General features: G+C 39.9%; 1 protein-coding gene across 5 annotated transcripts in view; it reads right to left on the bottom strand.

The window, feature by feature from the left end:
• Window positions 1-15,918, bottom strand: part of MYOM2 (myomesin 2) — a 76,543-nt gene extending 60,625 nt beyond the window's left edge. Inside the window, exons 1-7 of one of the 5 annotated variants that reach the window (XM_086876023.1) lie at window positions 15,797-15,877; window positions 10,839-10,918; window positions 8,464-8,596; window positions 7,356-7,475; window positions 5,538-5,676; window positions 5,195-5,352; window positions 4,255-4,347 (exon numbers count right to left, since the gene is read on the bottom strand). In XM_086876023.1, coding sequence (XP_086732149.1) covers window positions 4,255-4,347; window positions 5,195-5,352; window positions 5,538-5,676; window positions 7,356-7,475; window positions 8,464-8,570 — 617 coding nt within the window. In that variant the 5' untranslated portion in view covers window positions 8,571-8,596; window positions 10,839-10,918; window positions 15,797-15,877. Of the gene's footprint in view, window positions 1-42; window positions 1,033-4,254; window positions 4,348-5,194; window positions 5,353-5,537; window positions 5,677-7,355; window positions 7,476-8,463; window positions 8,597-10,838; window positions 10,919-15,796 lie in introns of those variants that run through there. The other 4 variants (XM_023922515.2, XM_023922513.2, XM_086876025.1 and 1 more) reach the window with 4 other exon arrangements.
• Window positions 15,919-27,058: the final 11,140 nt, after the last annotated feature.

The following is a 27,058-nucleotide window of genomic DNA, read 5'->3' as shown; positions in this document are numbered from 1 at the left end:
TACCTGCAGAACCCAGGGAGCTGCAGTCTATCACCCACCCACCTGGCACAGCTCAAAGGCTCTGCGGGCTACACCAGAGGATCGCCTTTGTCTCAACACCTCTGCTCTGCTCTGCTTCCACCTCCAGCCGAGGAAGGGCACGCCTCGCTCTCTGCCTCTCCAGATTAAATCATCTCAAACCTTTTGTGCCTAATCAAACTGAAATAGCACTCTACTGACCGCACAGGGTCATTTGTTAAACGAGAAAGCTAGAGGAGAGGCTTCATTCAATTTTTAAGCTTTTCCTTTAGGAGCGGGCGGAGGGTGGCGCGGCAGGTGAGGGGCCGCAGGCCCAGGTGTTACACTGCCCTCTGCTGGCTCTGCCGCACGCTCTGCCCGTGCAGCCGCCAGCCCAGCCCTGGCGCCCCGCTGCCCTGTGCCTTCACTGAGCAGGAACGGGACAGGCCCTAATAAAGGCAAAATGCTGTCACACCTTCAGCCCTAGGAATCTGGGCGGCCACACCACACTGACAGCGCTCTGGGAAGTGGAATGTCCTTCCCCGCTCCTGCAGCCCAGCCCAGCTCAGCCCAGCTCAGCCCAGCCCAGCCCAGCCCAGCTCAGCTCAGCCCAGCTCAGCTCAGTCCAGCCCAGCCCAGCTCAGCCCAGCCCAGCTCAGCTCAGCCCAGCTCAGCCCAGCCCAGCCCAGCCCAGCCCAGCCCAGCTCAGCTCAGCTCAGCTCGGCCCAGCCCAGCCCAGCCCAGCCCAGCTCAGCTCAGCCCAGCTCAGCTCGGCCCAGCCCAGCCCAGCCCAGCCCAGCCCAGCCCAGCTCAGCTCAGCCCAGCCCAGCCCAGCCCAGCTCAGCCCAGCTCAGCTCAGTCCAGCTCAGCCCAGCCCAGCCCAGCCCAGCCCAGCCCAGCCCAGCCCAGCCCAGCTCAGCTCAGCTCAGCCCAGCCCAGCCCAGCCCAGCTCAGCTCAGCCCAGCTCAGCCTCTCGCTCACTGAGGGCTGGGATCAGCAATAACCCAGGCAGGATTATATCCTGCTGCCTCCTCCACGCACCAGCCAACATAGCTGGGAATATTACAGCCAAGCACAGCTGAATAAAACCAATTTATCCACTTAATAAATCATCACAATAAACAAACAAAAAAGGCCAACTCTGTTGCTAAACAAGTAATAGCAACTAAGAAGTTAAAAATGTTACAGCTGTTAATTACTAAGATACTCACTAAAATGGAAAATACTCTGCAGCTGGACCGGCCTCATTTTGACTACCACTGATACAGAAATCTTTTCTTGTAATATGTGCCTATCCACAGTTAAATTATGTGGGATAAAAAATACATTTTAAATAAACCCGCACATTCTCAGACACGTATGATTCATTTCAACTACCTTGAGCTTTTCCTCCAAGGATTCCTCACAGTCTCCTCCTAATAACCTATCAGATGAGAGTTGAAGGATGGGATGAACCACTACCCCAGTGCATATCACTTCTACTATAATTATAAGATGTGCAAAAAACAGACTTGAACTCCAAACTCCTTTTCTTTACTGCTCAAGGGAGATCTTGAACTCAAACTCTCATTTGAAGGAATTTAAAAGGAGCAAGGAAAAGACACTATATGATCATAATTGCACTGAATGCACACAGAAAATGTGGTAATTGAGAACGTTGCATCATAAAAAATATGAGACAGAGAAATTAAAATTATCTCATTACTGTGTAGGCTTATGGGTTCTGGAGAGCAGCAAACAGTGGGGGATGAAATTGTGTCCAGTTACTACTTTAAGACAACAAGGTGATGGCAAGGTTTCGTTGCCTCAAGAATGTTTCCACTGGGATCAGGGAATACTCACGGGAATAAATATCACACTTGCATCAGAAGGAAAAAGTTCACTCCCTGGGCTTCGCTGAAGTGCTAGAAAAGTAGCCAAGAAATTCCAAGGCCGTTCTGAGCGGCTGTGGATAGGATTACATTCAGCTCAGCACTTTAATATGAACAGCTGAGAAGAGCACAAGAGAAAAAGTGGATAGGAACTCCCGGCGGCTTCACCTCCCAGAAGAACAAATTATTCATAAAATACAAAATATAACTTCACAAAGATATTAATGGAAGATACAGAATTAATTGACATATTTGTATAAAAACATTAATCATTTACATAATTTAACCATTATCTTGATATCCATTTCTTTCAATACAAGATACACTTAATGTTAATTATACACTAGCAAAATGTTCTTCCATTTCCTGTGTGTCCATTTTCTGCTTTTTAGGACATAAAATACAGCTGATGATCAAGTTTTGAAATAAAATGGATTAGTAATAAAGAAAAAATATTTAAATTAGAAATTCTAATTTAATAAACTGTATAAATCATAACCATCCCCCAGTAATATTTTAAGTGTAGAAGGGAAATCTGTGGGAGAGCAGCCAGGAATCTTTAGGTGACAATAAAGACCACACTGCCAGACAGAATGAAAGAGAAATGGAGAAAGAGTCTCTGAAGATGGCAGCTTGGCTGAATGTGAGGGAGTCTGCATGAGTACATACAGGTCTGGGACTAGCAGACACGGGATGGGGAAACCCGAGTGGGTGCTAATAAATGACTCTGTGATATGTCTGAACTTGCCTGTAATACGGCTGAGTCTTAAATTCCCAAAGCTGTTTATGCCTACATGGCTGATAACCACAGAGAAAAGAGATAAAAAGCACCAGAGGCATGTAAGCCATTATTACCCTTCAGCCTGATGGTTACACGTGCTCAGAAAGCAGCATCAGCACTGATTTTCATTTCTCCTAATAAGATATTTACTCCCAAAATGTCACAAGGGAACCTCCATACTACAAACTGGCATCTGGACTGACCAAGCAGTTCCTCAGGAGTGGCTAGCCAAGGGAAATAGTCACAATCACTCACCATCAGGAAGTGACCAAAGTTTCATCTCCTGACTGGCACTCACACATATCCAGACAAAGGAGAGAGTTTTCCATTTCCCTGCTAAAAGGGAGAGGAATGCAAAAGGACAAGCTGATTTTATGTTTTAACCTCCTGTTATTGTCTTCAAAAGTAATGTTGGTGGGAAGAAACAGCAGTATGGACAGGTTTCATGGATACAGAGAGCAGTTAATAAGTTATCCATGGCCTGGGGGTAGTAGACTGGGTGCCTTTGAAGCATTTTAGGAAGCAACAACCTGGTGATTCTTGCTGCCAGGTTCTCTCTACAGGGATATGTTTCTCCCATCCTGAGCTATGAAAAGGTTGACAGCTGGGCTGGACTTGGCTGCAGGATGACAAAGGCAAGAAGTTTTTCCCAAAAGCAGAAGGAATGATGCACTTATTTTCTGTACTCATGCCACAAGGCTGTGCTCAGGGCTGCTTCCACTGCTGACAGATGGAGACAGGATAGAAGATTAAATGTTTGGCCAGCCAAGTGTTAGCCACAAATATTCCAGCTGTTTCAGCACAGCTGATGCTCATGTTCTAGAGAAATTAAAAAGGTTTGGGTCTCTGTTCTAGACATTAATTTTCTTTTTAAATACTGCAGTCATCACTTTTATTTGGGTTTTTCTATTTTTTAAAAAGCTTACATCAAGTCACACAGTCATGTAACCTTTCATTTGTTTCAGAAAGCATGGGATTAGTTTATGGGAAGCTGTTATACCAAGCATGTTCTATATCACAAAGTTAACATTTTGAAAAAATAAAATTAAATAAATTAGAACCTTTAAAAAAGTAATTTACACTTCCTTACTTTTTGGAAGTAAAAAAAAAAAAAAGGAGATGAAAAAGTAAGCAGAACCTACCATATAGTAAAACAAATACAGCTATGTATCCCTGCCTTGTCCAGCTATAATTTTGTTTACCTAAAAGAGTTTCACCATGACAAGAACAAAAAATCTTCCACTTCAAATGCTGAGAAGACATAATTCTAATAAATAAAGGAATTTATTTTTTCAGCTACTTGCCTCTTCTTATTATATCTTGTAGATTGCTGAAGTTAATGAATACAAATATTTAATTTATAATTTCATTTTCATAATATAATATTAATATAATCTGTCTAATACATCTAATATATCTAATAATATCTAATAAATCTAATATAATCTAGTACTCAGTGAACCTTCTCCAGCCTAAAAGTGAATACCAACAGAAAAGTATGTTGAATTTAATGATTCAGTGTTTGTGTGAATTTTTAATTGTATTTGATATAAAATACTTTGTATAGGGTATAAAAAATCTGTTGTATTCTCCAGAAAGATTTACCTGTTTATATGTAACACATGTACTCCATATTTGCTTTCAATTCTATACTTTGTTGGATCACTTGCAGGAAAAATCAATTCCTCATTTTTGTACCTGACAATCAAGAAAACAATAAAACTCATAAATATCAGCAACTATTTATTCATTTCAAGATATCATTTACTATTTTCTGAACTCTCACTCCTTGCAAGGAGTATTTTCCAGTATGTATGGATAGGTACATACTGGGCCATGAAGGCAAAGCAGGACCATCGTAGCAGCAAGGAAGTGGAAAGAGATGTGCACTCAGTTGAGAAGATGAGGAAAAAATGTAGAGAGGATGGCATGGGGCTTGAACTTTCAAGTCCACTAGTCCTGACACATGATGGGAAGCAAACTTTATCTTGCACCACAGTAAAATGCTTCAGCACAAAAATGGGGAGCAGCAACAGAATTATGTCTTGTGTTAGGTCTTTATGGTGCAGCCTGAGGTTTTCATATATACAGGACAGCACCTGCCCAGAGAGGAGGGCAGCTGCAAGGACCTTTATGTCCTCCTCAACAGAAGCTAACACAATGTGACCACAGATACAGCCCATTACAACAGTGGTGCTGCGCATGTCTATCCAGGCTTAGAAAGCAGCCTGTGAGTTCTGTGTATTTTGCCATTTGCTACTTTGTGTACAGGAAACTCAATGTCCAGAAAGACTGGAATGCCTTCCACTGTCAGCCTTCTGAAATGCTTGAGTTTGCTTCTCACATTGCACGGGGCCACTCAGCAAGTTTTCCTCCCACTCCTTCCACTGCAGTATCAACTGCTACGATCCAGCACATCTAGGAGGATTATAAAGGGGATTTAACAAAGCCATTATATGCATGACACTTATCAGCTATGGCATAACTTTCAAATGAAAAAAGCTTAACAACATTTTTAGAGGACTGTGAAAGGCCAGTCTCTTACCATTGTACAACAGGGGTTGGAAATCCTTGTACAGTAAAGCAAAGGCTCACAGACATCTTTTCCCAGACAGTGTGAGACCTCAGGCGCACTAGAATTTCAGGGGCTCGACTTATTCTTTCTTCAGTGATATGTCTTTCCAGAGCCATATTTTCTTCTACCTGTTAAATATGGGAAAAGAAAAGAAGCATCTGTCACCAGCCTCAAACAGGGTAGAAGATCTAACTCTAAATTCACAAAAAGATTCTTAATAACTACTCATATTTGAAACACAGGCCTAAATTTCAATATATCTTGTAATTTTTTTTACATAGGAAAAATTTTTGCAAAAAGATTCTGCAGGTACCATTCTTTGCACAGCAAGTTTATCCAGATGCTCTCGAGCACGGTGCCTGGCTGTGTGAATCTCTTTTTCCAAAGCAGACAACTCACTGGCAAAACGGATTCTTTTCTCATCACTTACATGAGACTTTTGCTCATGACTCCTGTGGGACAAGAAAATAAATCAGGTAACCATTGTGAAGCTTTAAGTTTGTCACTCATACACATCATGCACATCATACACTCATACACATCATACACATCAGGCAACAAAACGCTCTGAGACCATACCAGTAGGATGTAAAATTTAGGTTAGGAATCATTCTTAGCATCTATCTGTGTACCCTGAGTATGTGAGATCCTGTGAATTTTCTTCATATTCTTTCCCCCTGTATTTATGGGACCATAGCTCTAAGTCTTGACTTCTGCTGTGGTTGCATGGACATGGTTCCCCACTGTCCTTTGGTAACCAAGATCAAGAACCTGCCTGGCCTTCTTCTGGCCCGTGATTTTCATTTCTATGGACACAAGAAGGCAGATGAGTGACACCAAGTTCTGTGCCTGTTCACAGCCTCTTAAAAGTTGTGCCTTGCTTACATAGTACCTTTAGCTTTAGAAGCTTTAGAAACTCAGAGCTGTTGTAGCTCCATGGGCTGTATCTCCTGACCTGAAAGATACAGACCAAGGAGTTCACAAGGATTTGATGAATAGTTGCATGCAAAAAAAAAAAGCTGTCCCTTGACAAGTATGAGCAGGAAATATTATAGAAACTAACAGGAATATATAAAGTTTTGACAAATTTATGAGTTGCTCCCTGAAGACCTAAATCCATACATTTTTCATAATTCCTAAAAATACCCTAACTCATGAATGTTTTTAGGAGGAGCTAGCTCGGTTTCCTTCATTCATGCTGATTCAGTAAACAGCTTATGCTACTCTTTTCCTTCCCAGGACACAAGAAGGTATTATTGAATATCAGATATTTCTAACATGTCTGTCAATATAATCAACACATGGCAAGAATCTGAAAGCATAACCCAAATAAGAAAACTTCCATGAAATTTAGCAAATCGAGATATTTTTTGTGTGATGCTTAAAAACAATTTCATTCTTCAAACTTCATAAAGTACATTTCAAGGTACTTTAAATACCAGCCATGTCTTGCCTTTTTCTGATATTGCTGAAATAAAAAACAGTTTTTAAAACCTAAATTAAACAAAATTATTTTATTTTCCTAGAGATTTCTGTTCTGAGGTTATATATTTCAAATCAATCCAATTACCAGAACCAAATGGATGTATATGATTTGCACAACATATTTTCTACAAACAAGACAGAATTCCTTCCTTTAATATAAATCCTCCATGTCTTTAGAGCAGTAACTGTAGAGCAAAGCAGAGCAGAAACAGTGAAATTCATGAAGGGGAATATTGTCATCAGCACAGTTACTCTGGGACTTCTCATCAAGGTGGCAACTGAGACATGACAGTAATATTGCTTTTGATATTCAGGAAAGAATTTAAAATGTTTAAATTTATGCAAATTAGAAATTTAGGAATAGTGGAGCGGTTCTGTTCAGAATGAGTTCTGGGTACCAGGTGTATTCTAATTTATTTTTGTTTTAAAGCTGTTTTCAAGGGTCAGAGTGGCGATCAGGGGAACAACTCTGGGTTGAAATATGAGACTGAAAGTGACACTCAGTCATTTAGTGTTCCAGCCAAAATAGATTAGTGAAGAACAGTGACAGAGAAGCCTCCAGTCTTGTCAACTCTGAAAAGAGCCCTGGCAAAAGAGTTGGGACCAGAGCCACTACACAGGTCAGACTGGACCAACAGAGCTTTACCTTTTCCTGGATTCCTGCATTGCTTCATGCGCCAAGGTGCGTGCCCTCCTGGCACAAAGCCTACACGTTGTTTTGCCCAAGCCAGACGATTCATAATAAGCAGCCTGCCTGGAAGCAGCCCTTCAAATATAAGAGACATTGTTATAACCCAGCAATTCAGGTAAAACATGAACTCACAAACATCAAAGAAATTACTTTGAGCTGATTGAGCTGAACACCACGACTGAGCACTTTTCAGTGAGAAACCTTTGCATCTTCAATGACTGCACTTGTCCTTCAAGGGCTTAATGCCTATTATCTGTCACAGGGGATCATTAGATGTTTTACTTCATTCTATTAAATTTATATTTATTTCAGCCTTCAATCATTCAGGTGTAATGATAGCATTTCAGAGAACCCCAAGAGTACTGGCCCGTCTAACACACAAACCATGAAGATTCCCCACAGCAATGTCTATTTCTAAGTAAGCTTTTCTATATTTCACTTTCTGCAACTGTCCTCTTTCATAAGGGAATCTGGACCAGCTAGGTAGGCATGTTAATTACCAAGTAGGGAGAAAAGTGATTCTTAAGCAATCACATTACAAAGTTTCACAATAATTTACATTGCCTCAGAAAGCAGGCACACAACCAACCACACAAAGAATGTGTATTTTCTGATTAAAATTCTGAGATTTCAAATGAGAAGCATTGAGCTTTCATTTAAGTTTAAAAAAAGGAAATCAAATTACAAAACTATAGTTATAGCCAACTTCAGGAGAAGGAACATCATTATGTCATATGGAAGAATGGGTAAAAATCTGTTTCTGTGACTTAAAATAAATTTCATAGTAATTTTTCATAAGTCAGAGTTTCAATTTTAGCCTACAAGGAAGAATTTTCAATTCAGAGGTACCAAACAAGACAGATCCTAAGCTAAAAGGTATGTGTAGGTATCTTGCAATGCTGCTAGGAAGTTTAGCTATGCTGGTGAGAGACTATAGCCAAGGAGCATGCCAATGAAATGAAGTGCAAAACTATCATTCTGTAGAAATCACACTTTTTTGGGGTTGAGAGGAAAGGTAAGTTTCTTGTTTTTAAGAACTGACTACCCAAACCATGTCACTTACTTTCTTGCTGCATATTCCTCAAGTACATATCTTGTTTGAATGTTGCGATAGGACTGATCAAAGTGCTTGTGCCTCCTCTGGTAAAATGGCACTGCTACTGAAGACATAATTCCTCTGTGACAACCAGTAATTCCTGCAGAGAGTGAAGTTAGCCATATATTTAGCCATGCACACATTTAGCTATATATTTCAGACATTTTGGTTTGATATTTTTTGATATGTAGACATGTGTGTGAACATGTCCAAATGTATAAAATTGCACCAATTTGTGACAAATAGAGCTATCAGCCACACACGTGGGTACCTCAGGCTGTGTCTTATCAGTCATACAGTGTGAGCTATGGAATCATAGATGATTGTGTAAAAGATATTTCCCTAGATCATTTTTCCCCTTCTTTGCAGATGTCATTTAATGCCTCCAGAGAAATTTCCAGGGATGAAAATTTGACAGGTTTTTGGCCATTGTTCGTCATTTCAGCTCTCTGCTCTTCAAACCTTTCACTTTTTCCATTTTGGCAATTTATGCTCCCTATGTTTTGTCCAATTCACCATGACAACAAATAGACAGTATTTGCTCACTTTTGTGAGCCTGTTGAAGATTTTCTTTACTTTTCTTTCCTGCAGTCTTGTTTAAACTCAACAAAGCTGGCTCATGCAATCTTTCCTTGTGGGTTTTTTTCAGGACTATCAATCATTCTGGTTTCCTTCTTGCACACTTTTTCCAAAGCATGGCATAGTTTTTGATCAATATTTGGATAGAAGGTTTTAAGAAACATTCAGGGTGCTCCTGAAGGAGTGGGGGGGATAGAGCATGTTTCCCACTGAGTTGGAGTTAAGCAGATTACCAACCATATCAATTAAAAGAACACAGAGGTGTCTGCATGCCTTTGTGCTCATTAGAAATATGATGACAACTTCTTGGAAAAGTGAGGAATATCATGAGCCATGTTGTAAGTAGGTGCCATCTTGTATAACTGCAGTCTCAGTTAGGTATGGGGTTCTCTACTCCTGCGCCATTTATCCCAAACAGTGGTGAGGGATCACAAATGAACAGCCAAAACCTCCCCCACAAGGCACCTACACTTCAGTGACAACAGAAGTAAGCTCACAATACAAGTGTTTAAAGCAGATGAAGATTTAGTCAGGTAATTTACTGCAGTAACATCCAATACTCTGCTAAAAGCTGAGGGGAGCATCCCTGTTGTCACGCTCCCCGTACAGTGCAGGCTGCCAGCTCCATGCCAGCACCCAGGGCACAGGCTGAGGTACGGCCTGGGATCCACCTCAGGGCACCCATGGCATGTGAAGCAACACAGCTCATGCAGGGAACACATTAGGAGTGTCATGGTCCTAAGGACAGCAATGGACCTGACTGTCCCAGCCCAGCCTCCCCCAGAGTTCCTCCTACCCTGCCCATAGCCCAGGACCCTATGTCAGTCCCCAGGAACATCAGTTTCCACCCCAGAAATGACACAGCAGATCCAGTCTCCAGCATCCCACTGCCTGGACCTGTCTGGACATGGACCACTATGGATGCTAAATCTGAACCACAGTGCCTGTACAAATTACAGGCCGCATGGCTCCTCAGGCTGCCTGAGAAAGTAGCCTGGGAAAAATATGAGAAGGAATTAAAACAATTCTCAGGGACACTAAACAGCTTTGCAGGTGTTGTTTTGCAGTCCTCTTGTTTTCCCTTGCAGGAGAGAGTCAGGGGGGCAGAGTGTCCCTGACCAATGATGGTGATGTAGCACTTTGTTAACCAATAAGAGTTTCTTTTCTGTACTTTTCCACGTATCTGTCTATAAGACAGAGCTGAAGCAATAAACCAGGGAATTCTCGTGTTGAAACTCCATTGAGAGTTCACGTCGTTCTTTCTAGCCGTTCCCAATCGGAACGACAGACCATGCCAAGAAGAACCTGCCTCAGACCCACACCAAAAGTCCAAATTTGTAACAAAAAGTCACATATATAAGCAGCTTCATGATGTATACCAAATGAAAACTCAAAGGGATTTGAATAGAAGTCTTATAAATTCATTTAGAAAAAGCACTTAACAAGTTAAAATGACAGTATACACCATCTTTCCAGCATATAGTATTTATTAAAAAAAATTGAAATGCTAGTCATTGGTGAAGTAGAGTGAAAAACTGTAACTGTGTCTGATTCTTACTTGTAGATAATCAAGGGCAGAATGAGCTGCTCCCAAATTATGATGTTCTCATATCAGCTACTTTTACTTTTCCAAGAAAAACTAAGGAGCAAACAGTGCATATATTTAATAGAAGTCACATCCTATTTTAAAATGTTCAGAGATCTGAAGAGATTTTTACAATTTATCACCTCATAACTGCATCTTCTGCATAACTTAGAGTTACCTTTTCTGCTCTTTCTCAAGAGATATGAGAATGACAAGTCACAGGTTCAGTAATGAGAAATTTAGGCAAAGCACAAGACACTGCAAAACAAAAATTAAACAGTTTTACAGCATTACTAGGGGGCATTAAAGAAATATATTGCCACATTTATATAGAAATAAGAAAGTTAGCATGACCCAAGTTAGTTCAGCACCTCACAGAGATGCTGGCTTAGTAAGATGCCCTCATACAATGCTGAGCTGACATGGATCCCTCATGGACCTATTAACTCATCATATGACACAATGTCTTGGTTACATGAGTAGAGTTGCACAGACCCACAAGCAGCCTTGGCTTCTCCTAGTTTTGATATCTGTACATGATGTAATGCTACATCTGCAGACATCTGGCTTTCCTCCTGCTAACTGTGACTATTGTGTATAGGACACTGGATTTCCACATTAGTTCATATGTTAACTGGACAATTAATGGTATGATTTTACTTTTTTTCCTATTTTTAATTAGCTCTTTTTGCCTAAATGAAGGTACAAAAGACAGATGCAGATTAAGCTCACTCCACTGTTCAGCACTACTCAGGTTTACATGTGGCCATGTTAAATAATTTTGTGAATTTATCAACATGCAGTGTAAATTTTGCTATGTATATAATTCACACTGAGATCCACTTTATAAGGATTGTAGAGAAATTCCCATTTATCTGGATGGTTGAGTCTAAGTTATTTTCATTTTTGAGAGAAGAGAAAACACCATTGCTATTTACAGTCCAGCTTTTTTCACTAAATGTAAAACTTACATTTTAACTAGCGTATCTTCTTCTATTTGTCAGCACCCAGGACTCCTCAAATTTGGGTTCATATATTTTTCACATTACCCAAACACCTTTAGTATAGAAACAAATGTAGCCATCCTCTCACAGCCTTCATACAAGAAATTCACTGAGCTTGTTAGCAGCCGGGCTCACTTTGCCTTCTGTTAACACAGAGGGGAGCTGCCTGGCAACAATTCCAAATGTAATAATAATCACCAGTTAATTACAAAAACGTTTGCACAGTATGTATTTAATACTTAATAGGGCTGAAAAGACAAGTATCAGAAGAGCAAAAGCAAAGTCCCACTGTAAAAGCAGCATATAGGGTATTGAGCTCCTGATAAAAGAAGTTTATACTGTATTCCTAGGAACAATATGTTGACAGTTTTACCAGTTTTCCACTGATACAACATTTATATGAGATGTTTGAAATATATTCTAATATTTAGACAACCTTCCACTAAGAAAGTTAGAGAACGTGATATGCTGATGACAGCTTAACCCCAGTGCAAAATTTTTATTAATGACAGTGTCTGGAGACCTAGTTACACTGGTAAGTGAATTGGTAGAACTGACTCAAAAATAAGATGAAGGAAGTGGTCTGGCAGAGAAACTGGGGGGAAAAAAATCCCAGTGGAAAATTGAGAGTCCAATAACAACAACAATAACAAAGCTTAAATCCAGAAAAAGACAAATTAATTATCTGACTAATTATAACTAATTAAAAAAGTAAATCTCAAGTTTTATTTACCAAGTTCCACTGCAAGAATTTTGGAGGCCTTGCTGAAATACATCACCTTTGTGTCATAAACAACCCTGGAGTTACATCCATGCACATCCTATGAACAGTCCTGAATTTCAAGAAAAAGGCCTAGAATTACAGGAAGAAGACTGATCCTAAAACATTTGGTGTCTCATCTGACCTTTGCATGGTTAGTGCAATACAGCACCATTGTACTCCTCTCTTTTTATTATTATTATTTTTCCTATTTGTTTCTATGACTGTAAATGCTGAGGACATCAAAAGGACCTAAAGTGTAATAATCTATGTGCTGTATAAACCACTCACAAGACTGTTAAACATAAAGAAAAATATTACCTGAGCCAAAATGTCCTTAAGGACTAATGGCACAAACCATAGGTGAATTAGACTATTCAACATAAACATGTATTTCTTCATGTTTTGTACCATGTATATAACAACTTTTACTTGACCGTGAGTAAAAGGCCAAGCTCCCAGGTCAGGATATGCATAGTTTTGTGGCACAGTAATACTGATCTGAATAGAAAGCCATCATCTAGGACCACGTGACATGGGGCCACATTCTTGAGCAGAGAAGCCAAGGGTCTGATATAAACATTGTTAGTCTGATAAGTGAGTTAATTTAAGATTTAAAGGACAAGCAGTAAATTCTAGCATGATCATTTACATTGCCTCAGAGAGCAGGCACACAACCAACTAAATTGATGGATGGCTTGACAAATGCCATGGTAAGAAGAACATGGCTGCACTCGCCATAGATAGACAACTTGCATTCCCAGATTCACAAGGCTCGTGTCATGAGCAATGCACTGTACAGTATGTATTTTCTCAGCCTGACCTGCCAGTGCTGTACCATGCAACACGCACTTCTCTGCTCATCTCTGTTCCTGGCATTCTGCAGAAGTGCCAAAAGTTATTCACAAGTTTCCAGAAATTTCTTTGACCATTTGCATTTATTTGAGGGCTTGTTCTGTTTTCCCACAACTTAGGCATTTTTTCTCTGTCTCTTGTTCTGCTAGCTGTTCTCTACATTGTTCAAATTGAAGTGTTTTCAGGAAGCTGACAACTTTTACTTTTATGGTGCATAAAATCCCCTGATATTTAATTGATAAAATATATTTAAATCCATATCACCTGCATATAACAATGAAAGAGAATAAAATGCCACCTTCTATTAATTGGTTGCTCCTGATGACCAGTATAAAAAATTCCCATATTGCCTCAAAAAATATGTGATCCTTTCCAAATGGTTATATCCATGCTGTAGATATTGTAGACTTAATAGCATATTATCATTTTCTCCCAAAACCTGCCTTTGGTGGAAATCTTGTAAAACCACCTTGAGTCATTATGCAGTTCTAGACACTTGCAGTCTAAAGAGAATGGGATGTAGAGGATCTGGTTAATTCTTCTCCATTTTGACAAGAAACTAATTTGATAAAAAACTGATTTGACAGAATTTCTAATATGTCTCTCCAGTCTTTTTTCTCTGTACACATGTGTATATTTTGATGTTCCACAGAAAATTATGTTTTGTGAATAAAAAAACCTTCTCAAACATACTGTCATTTTAAGATGTTTCAGTCTTTCCAATGACAATCTTGTTCAAACTGCATAAGAATTCAGTTCTAGCTTTTTTGATAACAGAACACAAATTCTCATCATTTAAAAAATAAAAAATTATATGGAATTCCCACTTGCTTACTCTGCTGAATTCCAGACATCATTCAGCAAGTTTGAACACCTTTTGTGTTTTTCTCTTTGATTTTTTTAGCTACATCTTAGTTGGTTTTATGTTTACTGATTGTACCTCCTTTTCATGAAAATAGTATTTTCCTCGATTCACCAATCGATTTTAAACAGAGTCAAATAATCCCCCACAATGCATACATTACTTTTTTTATTAAACATAATTTAAAATTTAAAAAAATTTTTAAAAACCTGAGTTCTCTATTTCTACATATCTGAATAACCAGCAAAGCAACATTTTCAAGCAGCTGACAGTGCCGGCCATCACAAATCTGCCTATCATTTTTATTAATTTCATATATTTTCAATGACATACAGGTAGATTCAGCAATTTAATGCAATCATTTGGCTACAGCACATCTATGGTTAGTTAGAATGAGCACCTTCACTTCGTAATAGTCCCCAGATGGCTTGCTTCACACTCTGGCCAGAACAGTTAGTGTGGAGGTAATTTGAAATATATAATGGGTGGTCACAGTCCTATCCACAAGTCAGGACCTTTGCTCTGTAGAGGTGAGCAGTAGGCAGAGTCATGGGTACCCTTCCCTCCAGCAAGGTAATTGTCATGGAGGGAAGCACCAGTTCCTGTATTCTAGTGAGTCTATAAAACAATGTAACTTTGCATTTTCTGTGACTCTCATGAAGGAAAGGAGTGGAAGCTTCCAAACTGACTTTCTTTCCATGTCTCTGATAGAAGCTGAACAGTACACATCCCAGACAGGGTACTAATGTGGATGTCACCTTATGAATTCATGATCATACAAGACTGGGAATTAAATGAGGCTAAATTTGCCCATATTGACTTGAATCCTTGCCACTCTAACATCCCAAACACACAGAGTTCAAACAGGTTCTGATAAAGCTTGAAGTCTTCTCTTCACTTGGCAAGTGTATTATCTCCCTTCAATGGGACAGCTAAAAATGTTGGACAGTGAGATGATAAAAATCATTTCCCATCATCCCAACAATCATTATCCTTCATTATGGTACTTTTATTAGCTCATAGGCATTATCAACACACATGCATAATTTCAAGAGCATGAACTTGATTTCCCAAGACTCTATCAGTGGTATTTAGCAGGAATTTTCATGTGGCACAGAACATATCACTTAGCTTAGAGCAACACAGACACCAGAAACACAGCTTCTGGAAATGTGCACTTGAAAGCATGACAGACAGAAAATAAAAGCAGATTGTTTTTTGACCTAGCTACATCCCATTCTTCAACAGGCCAAATAGTTTTTCCAGCTACTGTATGGTTTTATGCTTAATTATTTACACACAGACTTCAGAAAAATCGTATGGTATAAGCTCACAAGAAAGTGGCATTGCCAATATTTGTGTAACTGGAGAAGCAGACATACAAATAAAGCTATAGATTTCTTTAATGTAGTTCTTTATATGCAGAAAGAAACAGAGGAAATGTAACGCACAATAAAGGAAACAATGCACAGGACAAAACAACCTTACTTTATGTTTTTGTTTTGCTTTTCTCTTCATTAATCAATCTGTGTCCTACTTACTGCTTGTTTTCCCTGAGGAAAGTTGTTTTTTTTTTACAGGGAAGCACCCAACCTCCTCCTACAAGCACTCTCATTGCTCTGTACAAGAAAAACATGGATAGAAAATGGACTTACCAAAAGATATAGAAAAACTGCAAAGCAGAGAGGAAGACCAGCCTTTTCCAGCTTAGCAAACACTGCCTGAGGAAAACAAATAATTCCCCTCTCTAAAGGCTACTGCCCCTTCAGTCCTATTTAAGGGCAGATGCAGTGCTATATTTAGAACTAACCAAGTGATTCTCCCAAAACTGAGGTCAGCCTGATACGCAATAAGGGAGTGATATAAAGGCAAAAGAAAAGCATTAGCCTATATGCAGTTTAATACTGTATTTTAATAAAAGAAAAAACTCATTCCTTAAAAAGGCAGTTGTTTATGTTAAAAGTGGGGTTTCTTTTCCCAGCAGCACCAAGCACATGGGAAGCAATTAAATGTCAGAAAACACTTGAAATCTTTTATTTAGAAAAGTTTGAAGCTTTAAAATAATCAGTAACTTAGAAGACCAGTGAGGAGAAGTAAACTCCAGAATATTATTCGTAGAGACATGAGATTCCCTTGGTGCTTTAGGCTGTAAAATGAGCCTCCCTATTGCTTCCTTAAGAGCTCTCTGGATGTGAGAATGTCTGCAACATATGAAGGCATACCAGTTGTACAAAACCCCTATTTCCATCTCTATTACATCACCAGTCAATCTGACTGAGATAGATCTTTCTACGTCTTGTAGGTAAAATGGGAAGAATTTAACATGCACAGATACAGAAACATGCAGAGGCAAAAATACAGCCAAAGCAGTCAACTCTGTGAGACCTTGGTGGTCCCTGATGGTTCCCAATTATTGCTAACTAAAATGGATGCTAGCTGCCTGTAGGGCTCCTAGGTTTCTATGCAGAAGCCACAAGGCACCACTGTGGTGTCTCTGACATGTCCAGATGGCATGTGGTAGCAGCACTGGCTCTGCAGAGCTGGCAGGCTTGGGAACAGGCACTCTGCCCCATTCTGGTGGTAGGCAACCCCACAGAGATTGCACCCATATGGAGGAAGGGAAGGAAGGGTAGGACCTCTGACAAGGCTTTGTGACAAGCATGAATAATTAATCACATTTCTCTCATTCTGTCTGAAAATAGGACAACATGACATGGAAAACCTGGCTATATGGCAGACCTAATCACACCTCATGACTTAGCCCATAATTACTCAAATAATCAGTGAGTCAGCAACATACAGAAGGTAGAGAATTCATTGATCTTAAAATTATTTGGATATAACAAGATCTATTTTCAATTTACTTATATAGAAATCTGGTCAAAGTCACTAAATGACAATCTCCTCCGGTGCTTGGTATGTGACACTGATATATGAACAATGTTCTTTTTAAGTCATGTATTATTCTCATGTATACGTATGGGAAAGCAGAGCAAGAGGTGGAAAAGCCTTTAAATAACTGATTCTTATCCCATCTACAGTGCTCATCCAAGTTTCCTAAATAGCTCTGGTAAGGATCTTTCTTACATTTGTATCATCTAGGGCTACCATTTGTTTGAAACAGACTTCTCCCTTCCTCCCATTGATCTTGAATTATAACTCAGTCTGACAGAATTAGATCTACAGAGACAGGCAGAGTGGAATGACTGCATATGCCCTGAATGTAGATGTTGCTTCAGAAGCAGCTGTCAAAGTAATTAGTATGTAATAATCCACAGCAAACCCACTTTACTTATCCAGCTCCATCTCTTCTCCCCTATTGAATTTTCCTGTGGGAGGAAAAAGGTCATTTTTCAGGAAAACTTTAAAGTTCTCACTACACTCTGCTTTTCATTTCTCGTTCTATATTTATTATCTCTACAGAAAGGGAGGCATTTACAGCCAGCTCTGTCTGCCTTTACACTTGAGCACTCTTCTATTTTAAGTTTTCTTCAGGGTGTGGCTGGATGACAGAAATATGGAAGTGCATCTTAAGGACTCTGGGAAAAATGCCAAAGGCAAGAACAAGCCATGCAGGAGGGCCAGTCCCAGGTTATGTCCAGGAAAGACAATAGATAAATTCTTCTTCTCTTCATAGATGTTACAAAATAAGATAGAAGGGGAAACTGCAATATTGTGTTATTCACTGGTGGTGAAATTTAGGCAGCAGAGCACCAAAAATTATCCAGCATTTAACTATGAAATAATTTACATTATATTCCTACTTTGCCCCTAACACAGAAAGTGCCTTCTCCTGATCCCTCCACTTCCTAAACAGAAGATCTTCCCTAAGTACTTTTCTAAAGCAGAGATTTAACAGGGTACCAAAAGGATTATTCAAGCATTTTATACTTAGAATGTGCTAAAACCCTTTTGTGAATTTGATATTTTAGAATTACTTCTTTATCTTATGCCAGTCTCTTGATGGGGTTGCTCAATTGATAGAGGCCTAAGAAATGTCTCAACTACTCCAGCAAAGGGGAGGACAAAGAACTGAAATGGAGCTCAGGAAAAAGAGGTGTTAGTTTTTAGCCATTGGATTAAACATCAAAATAGTAATAAAATGAAATCTAATGGTGTTAGAAGAGGTATGCTTTTAGCCAGTAAGAGTGCCTTAATAGCAGCCTTGTGCTTTTAGCTTTCTCCAGCTCCAAGAAAGCCTAATGCATCTTTGTATGGCAGCTTCTGAAGGCCAGCTTTGTTAATATGTTAACTACTGATTTCTTCAAATTCTTGATGCATATTTACAGCTTCTTATAAAGTAAAAGATTGGTAACTACCAATGAGGTTCCTCATCTCTGCTGCAGTCCCAGTTATTCACACAGCCTCGTGGTGAGGTTTCTAAAGCCATGCTAGAACAATGGACACTGTGCATTGGTGATTTTTGAGCAGTCTCTCTTCACAGTTACCCAAGTCCCAGCATCTTCCTTGGTATTACAAATGAAAGACAAAACAGTGCATGCAATTTCAACCACTTAAAAAATTAAATCATATTATTTCCTCTGTTAATGGTAAGAAATTGACCATTGGTCAGAAATTCAGGATTATCAGTTATGGGCTCCACATACAAACCAAATAGAATGTGTCTCAGAGGAGAATATCACCACCTGAAGGACCGAACTCAAAACAGTTTTGGAGGGAGTGCACCTGCTCATGAAGATTAGGTAGCAAGAGAACAATAACAGATGCACTTGACAGCACTGTAAATCTGCAGATTTGTGCAGCTGAGCACAAATCCCCAAGGGAAATACACATTACTGCCTCTTTCATGTGGGGAGAGATCAAACCCATACTGACTTCTAAGAAGCCTAAGCACTTCTCTCTCTACCTCCTCTTCTCTGCTTATTTTCTTTTTTTTTCTTGATGCATTTTCTCCTCTTCTACTAGAACTTCCTGATTTTTTTTTCAGTGCCCAATTTGCAAGCATTTTAAGTCTGGCTTCACACAGCTGAGGACTGTCAAAAGCTGAAACTACCCTTCCCAGAAGTGAGACTATGCTGTGTGGACATAAGACCAGAGAAGAGCCAAGTAATTTGGAGGAGGAAGAGGAAAATACACTTCCAACTAAGGGAAGGGTGTACAACTCCCAGGAGAGAGGACAGTGGCAGCTGAAGGAAAACAAAACAACAAAACAAAAAAAAAAAAAAAAAAAACAAACCCACATTAGATGCAAGGTGTTTTAAATAGCCAGAGAAGGATTTTCAATCAGCAATTTATATGAGCTAGACTAAACTAGAACATCAAACAATTTTAGCATAAGTCTTTGAATAAATACTAAGCGTACAAAATGTTGGGATTTTTTTTCCTGAAATATAAGGCAAAGTAAATCTTTTAGTAAGTATCCTCATTTATATCTAAGAAGACAAACACACCACTGAGTTACAACTCACTGAGCTACAGCAAATCAATTGTTTTTTTTAGATAGCTAAACAGAAATGTGTCCCCCTGATGTCCAAGAAGCCACTCTATAGCCCATCAGAGTCAGTGCTAAGGTTTTATTGACTCAGGAGAGCTCAGATTTGTATCCTTCTTGATTTAATATCAGCTCAGTGGCATCTCTTCATTTACCTTCACAATGAGTCCTGCACAAAGACAAGGGCCATAAAGATGTTTGTCTTCTCCTGGTATATTTATTCCAGTGTCACACAACACGCTTGGCAGATATCTACTGCTGCAACTGTTGTCTTTATCACTAACTCCAGTATCATCAACAGCACATTAAATCTAGAGAGAGCTGTAAGAAGGCAGAGACTGGGACTAACACTGCAGTGGTGTGCTCCAGAGGTTTCGCCACACTTGGAAATGAAGGCAAGGCAGCTGCAGTCCTGAATCCACCATTAAGCAGCACCATTGAAAGCCTATTTTAATGTCTTTGGGCTTCAGTAGCTGTCAGCTGTGGGAGTTACTTCCTGTGACAGCATTTGCACACAGGATTCACATCAGACAAGCAGAGACAACTGAGCACAGAGTCAGAGAATGTTTGAGGTTGGAAGTGACCTCTGAAGGTCATCTTATCCAGCCCATTTCTCAAACAAGGCTACCTGGAGCTGGTTGTCCAGAACCATGTACAGATTTTGAATATTTCCAAAATGAAGACTTGTGGTGATTTTGGCTGTGGTAGAATTAATTTTCTTGCCAGTAGCTGATATAGAGCTGTGATTTGGATTTTTCTGAATATAGGGTTGATAAGAGATGTTTTTGTTATTGCTGAACAGGTCTTACACAGAGCCAAGGACTTTTCTGCTTTTCACACTGTCATGCTGCAAGGGAACTGTGAGTATATGGGACACTGGGAGGACACAGCCAGAACAGGTGACCTAAACTGACCAAAGGGATATTCCAGACCATATGACATCATGCTCAGTACATAAAATGGAGGAAAGAAAGGAGAAGGGGGGACGTTTGGAGTGACAGCATTTGTCTTCCCAAGTAACTGCTGTGTGTGATGGGACCTTGCTCTCCTGGAGATGGCTGAAAACCTGCCTGCCCTTGGGAAGCAGTGAATTCCTTGGTTTGCTGTGTTTGTGTGTGCAATTTTTGCTTTTCCTGTTAAACTGTCTTTATCTCAACACAGGAGTATGTTTTACCCTTCCAGTTCTCTCCCTGATCCTGCTGGTGGGAGTGAGTGAGTGGCTGTGGGGGGTTTGGCTGCTGGCTGGGGTTAGACCATGACAAGAACACAAAACCTCTCTGGGCAGCCAGGGCCAGCTCTTGGGTACTCTCACAGTGGGGGAGAAAAAGACAAAAAGAAATTTTCTAATGTTCATAACCTCTGTGTTTGGGTTTGTGTCTCTGACTGGAGCTGACTCTAGTTCTGTCCCTTTCTCCTCTTGGGCTGGCAGAAGCCAAAGGTCACTGGTGAAAGCACAGACATGAGACCCTCCAGGTTCACAAGCACACACACATTCGCTGTCTGGTTTCCCACTCTCTCTCTCTGTCTGTGTCATGCTTGCTGTAAACTCTCACAATGCACACTCTCACGCTGGCTGATGTTGCAGGTACCCCACACCCATGGGTCCCCCAGATAGCTATATGTAGGGTATAAGGGCACCTAAAACCCCCAGTCTGACACCAGTAGCCAGCAGCCAGTTCCCCCAGTAACTATCAGTCAGTCTATGCAATACTCACACGCATGGATGAAGAGTGAGATGTCACAGATATACAGTTAAGAAAGGTTTGAATGAAGACAGGACAGACTGTGGTGATCAGGCACAGGGCTCAGTCAGATAGATGTATTTTAGATGCTGTCAGCCCCTTCTGTAGCCCTTTCTAGATAATCCTCTCTTTGTTCCTCTGATTTCTTCCCCTAAGCATTTCTTCATCACTTTATGCAGGTCTACCAATTCTCACACCCCTGGTCCAGTGCTCAGGATCTTCACTCACCCCATCCCCACATCTTCAGATAAAATCTTCTCACATTCCACATATCCTCACACAGATAATGTGGGAATTATCTGTTCCTGTTTCACAGAGGAAAAAGAGAAGGAAAGGAATACATAGCAGATCACACGGCAGCGCCTGCATGAGTCCAGCGTGAGAGCTGACATCAAAAACCTCAAATGGTATCAAGTTCAGACATACTTCTATTATTCTATTATAGTATAGAGTATAATAGTATAATATAGATGTATATTCTATTATACCTCTGTTCAGGGTCATTGAACTTTTTGTGGCATATCCAACAGTTCATGTCACTGAAAGCACAGAGCTATGACGTGTGTGTCTCATGGCACACGATATGCTGCCTGGCATATATGATCATTACTGTACTTTAGAATAATGAACTTTTACTGAATTCCTGGAAGCAGGTAACTCTCATTACAAAAATTACATTTTTTTTTATTTCAGAACTAAATGACTTACATCCACAACAGCTCAGAGAAATGAAGATCTAGAAAGATTTCACTGTAAATGGACAAGAACTATTGCAAATGCAGATCAGGCACAATTTTCTTAAGGAGTTATATCAGCTGGACCTCTTAATTCCTGTTCCTCACTACTGCTGTATATCTTGGATTCTGTAGTTACTTTAAGCCAAAAGAATGAGTTTACCATGGGTAGATAAAACAAGAAGTGTGCTAAGACTGATGGTCTCAGGCAGGCCCCAAATTTGCAGTGTTTTGATAGAAAAAACAAAGAAAAAAAACTTCTGCTTAGCAGAAGTGTTAATGAACCACACTGATTCTTCTCCAACTACTCAGTAATTGCTTCTCCAGGTCTTCAAGAGCAATGCCATAGTGCATACAAAACAAAGCAGTATTTCATTACATCTTCACACTGAAGAGACCTACTTGATTGTTCCATGACAATCTCCAAATACTGTTTCTCTCTGTGGTCCATATAATGGTGCTTCAGGTCAAGCTACGTTTGGAGGTCAGCAGTTTTCTCCATTCCTGTTACTGTTTTGCTGAAACCTTTGTCTATGCCCTTTAGCTGATTATTTAATCTTCTCACTCTTTGCCATTCAGTTGCCACTAAATCAGTCATCCACCAGTGTCCTTGACCCATTTGACAAGACTTCAAAGACTCATTTCATTTCAAATGGTGTTTTTACCCAAATAAAAACTGTAGGATTCCTTTCATAAACACTGCTCACATTAAAATAAAACTTAGAAAAGTTATTCTCAAGTTGTTTTCTTTTTTTCATCATTCATCCAGACTAGGTCTTTTTTCACATACTGGCCTGCTCTACAACTGTATTTTAATCACAAGGTAATGTTTACATTACTGAATCTTAAAGATATAATTACATATATTTTGATTTCTACCTTACTGATACCTGAATGGAGCAATTTTTCTATTAGTCTTAACTTTAATCTGAGATCGTTATGTGTTCCAGGTACACAGATAGATTGAGATGGCAGTAAAATTTTTGCACCTTTTTTTACTCTTTTTTTCCTTTTTTTACTTTTACTCTGATTTTCAACTGCAATTAGGCAGCATTAAGTACCACCAGCATCTGGTATCTACTGTAACATATTCTAAATAAATGGTAGGCATATTCAGAGAGCTGCAAGACCAAAGCAGGCTTTCATCCAGCTTAATAAATATCTTGAGGCTTACGTCACTTCAGAACGGCACAGAATGTAAAGCTCTGAATGCTTAGGACAGCTGTCCTCCTTCCCTGCCTCGGTGGCCTTTCTGATTACACTTGTACCCAATCCCATCCACTGGCAGTGTTTCCCAAGTGACACAAATACTGCAGCAGCACAGGAGATGAAAAAATCTTGGGCTGAGTGTGGTAGTCAAGATGTCTGTGTATTTATGACAGGACAACAACAGCAACATCACAACACTACAGAAACCATTCAGGTTGCCTAGATCCCCAATGAGTTCAGTAAATGATAGATGGATGTTCTTTACCTGACAAAGGGACCCAAATCAGCTGCCTGGAACCTCCAATGCATAGGAACTCTTGACTGGAAACACATAGTTTGAGGGCAGAGTATCATAGTCATCGTTGTCTTATTTATACCTTAGAGTCTATTTAGTTGTGTTGGCTGCTTCCGTGCAGTGACACCACACAATTGATAAAACATGGTTAAAACACCAGCTGCTGAAGTACTTGTACTATAAAAGGAAATAGGTCTTAATTTGGGTATATACAGGAATTAATCCTTACTCATTACTCACACTTTTCTCCTACTCTTAATTGTTTAATGTATGTAAAAAAAAGTGCCTTTTTTTCTAGAATTTAAATTTGCTTAGCATTACTTTCCGCACTGTAGTTTTTTGCTGGCTTCTCAGATTTTAAAAAACACTGTATTTTGTTCCTCTGAAGGTGCTCTCATACTAACCCTCAAACTTCACCTTCTCACTGCTATTGCACTGCAATTGCTAGACAGAATATTGGTTCAATATACTGACTGTATTCTGGCAGTGCAGTATTCTAGCACAAAGAAAGTGCTAGAATATTCTAGCACTCTGTGAACAAGGTAGAAAACAAACAAAGAATTGAAACGAGTTTGGGTTTGTAATTTTCCAGATGTGTGAAAAAAGAGAATGATTCTTTGGAGATAATGCAAGCAGGCAAGGAAGTAACAAGGAAATTGGAACTGTGTGTTGACATAATAGTGGAGAGTCAACCAAAGATGAGAGACAGACATAGATCATGGCAAACATTAAGCAGTGGAAGAAATACTTTGCAGTGATACCTTACCAGTAGTGTGCTTTTCTCCAACTTTTTATTATATTTAGTGTAAAAAAATTGTGCTGCATTTTTTAGAGTTGAAATTTGCCTATCATTACCTTCCATGTAATAGTTCATATCAGAGAAGCAGTATGAACTTGCCAGCAGTGTGTCTTTCGGGCCAAGAAGGCCAATAATATCCTGGGGTGCATTAGGAAGAGCATTGCCAGCAGGTCACAGGAGGTGATCCTGCCCCTGTGCTCAGCCCTGGGGAGGCCACGTCTGGAGTGCTCTGTCCAGTTCTGGGCTCCTCAGGGAAAGAGAACCATGCAGCCCCTGGAGCAGGTCCAGCAGAGGACTATGAAAATGATTAAGTGTCTGGAACATCTTGTACAAGGAAAGGGTGAGTGAGCTGGGCCTTTTCAGTCTCAGGAAGGGATGACTGAGATGGCTACAGGTATCTGAAGGGAGCGTGTCAGAGGATGTGTCCAGGCTCTGCTCAGTGGTGCCCAGCAATAGGACAAGAGGCAATGGACAGAAACTGATGCACAGGAAGTTCCACCTGAACATGAGGAAGAATTTTACTGAGCACTAGAACAGAATGGCCAGAGACACTGTGGAGTCTCCTTCACTGGAGATATTCAAGAATCATTTGGGCACAATCCTGTGTTCTAGGATGGCCCTGCCTGAGCAGGGAGGTTGGACCACAGGATCTACTGTGGTCTCTTCCACATGACCCATCCCCTGATTCTGTGATTCTCTTACAAAAAAATTAATATAACAGAAGTAGGAAGTGTGTAGGAAAAGGAACCTTACCAAAAGGACACCTTAGGATCATGATATTTTCAGAAGTTTTCTAAGAAATGCTAATTAAGCAACCTGCATTGCATTCCTAAACTGTAATATAAAAGCTTTGACTTGAGCTTCAGCTTTGTGTCTATAAAAAAACAAATATCCATTGCAGATGTTCTTTCCTGCTAAATCCAAGGTAGAATTAGTATGAAGATGTAAAGAGTATAAAGCTGATTGTGATAGCTGCTGGTGAAGAGACTGCCTGACAGCTTGGAAGATCATGTCCTTGCAGGAATCATGAAAGAAACCAGTAAAAAGAGGCCTGGGAAAGTAAGACCTCTTTTCTGGAATTTAGATGGGCAACAGAATATGATGATTGGTTTTCTGCACACTTTTGATCAATCACACATTTTAACTCATATATGATACATGTGGAACAGAACTACTGGCTCCGTTTTCAGCCAGACAAAAGATATGGCACCGAGAAGAAAACAGACTAGACATGAAATCCCCCTAACAGCAGAAAGGAACATATATGCAGCATTAACTCCCTTTCTAACAGAAGCCTCATGTGGCACATGCCCTGGCACAAAATTGTGCCTCATGACAACCACATAGAAATAGTCCACTAAAGCTCAACTCTCAGGTAACATAGAGCAGCTGTCTCAACAGTTTGACTTCTGATTTGTTGTGTGCCTTCTCCATTATTATTGTTTGCTATTCTACCTCCTCCCTCCTTCCCATACCTCCCTTAATAATTCTCAAGAAGAAAAGGGAGATGTCCAGATGTCCCATCATTAGTGCCAGCCCAGAGGATGAGACAAGGACCAGGATGAGAATGCCACTCTCTCTCACCACTCAGACAGGTAACAAGCAGAGTAACACATAACTTACCAACATAACTAATAATGGCATCCATTAGTCTTCTGATGGGTCTCCCTGCAGCCAGTCAAACTTCCTGCTGATGGAACTCACAGGTACTTGGAACACGGTGAGTTCATGAAAGCAGCCCTCCACATCCAGCCCTCCTGAATTCACAGCTGAAGAGGTGTTATATTCCTTCCATACAGGACCTGACCTGCAATTGGGTAAGCTGATGTAAACTGCTTGTAGGATCAGCACAACACGCACATTTGCTTTGTTCTTAAAATTCCTCCTAGGGACCTGCTATTTGCTGTAGACAGGCCAAGGACACCAAATGTACCTCTAGGCCTGGTGTAATAAAGTCATTCTTATGTTAAGACAAAAGTTATGAAATATACACCAGGGATGTTAAGGAGAAAAAGGTCAAAGAATTGATCTGCCATTCCAGAAGCTAATGAACATTTGCTTGGTGAATGTATTCTGTTGAAAGAAAAGAATAGAGAACAGCAACCAAGTAAGGAGGAAAGATAAATCATTGTGTATGAAAGAGATCTGAAGAGGAACCAAGTATGATGATATCTTTCTAGACAGATACATTACAGCTAAAGATCAACACCAAAGATCAACAACTTCCTCCAGGAAATAATTTAAATAGCAGCTATCCAAAGACAGCTGCCTGTGAAAGTTGTTTAAAATTAATAATATCCAGAATCACCTCCGATTTCTTTAAAACATTCAAGGAAGTTTCATGACTTGATAATTCTGGCCACCATTTACAAGACTACCAACTAGTATTTCATTTACCATACTTGGAATAACTGTTATGTGCATAATTAAAATTTATATACCATACATATTTACACGGACGTATCATGACAATGATTAAAGGATTAGAGCAACTGATATACAGGGAAAGATGAGAAATCTTGGCTGCTTATCCTGGAGATAAGAAATTTCAGGGGATTTTATGAATGTGTATAAATACCTAAAGGGAGGGTATAAAGAAGGCAGAGCCAGGCTCTTTTTAGTGATGCCCAGGAATGTGATAAGCTAAAGATTGGCCCTGGGGAACTGAGATGTGGCCAAGGGCAGG

The sequence above is a fragment of the Cyanistes caeruleus genome, chromosome 2, assembly GCF_971803275.1.
Source record: "Cyanistes caeruleus chromosome 2, bCyaCae1.hap1.1, whole genome shotgun sequence".
NCBI classification, from domain to species: domain Eukaryota; kingdom Metazoa; phylum Chordata; class Aves; order Passeriformes; family Paridae; genus Cyanistes; species Cyanistes caeruleus.
This window is presented reverse-complemented; position numbering and strand designations above follow the sequence as displayed.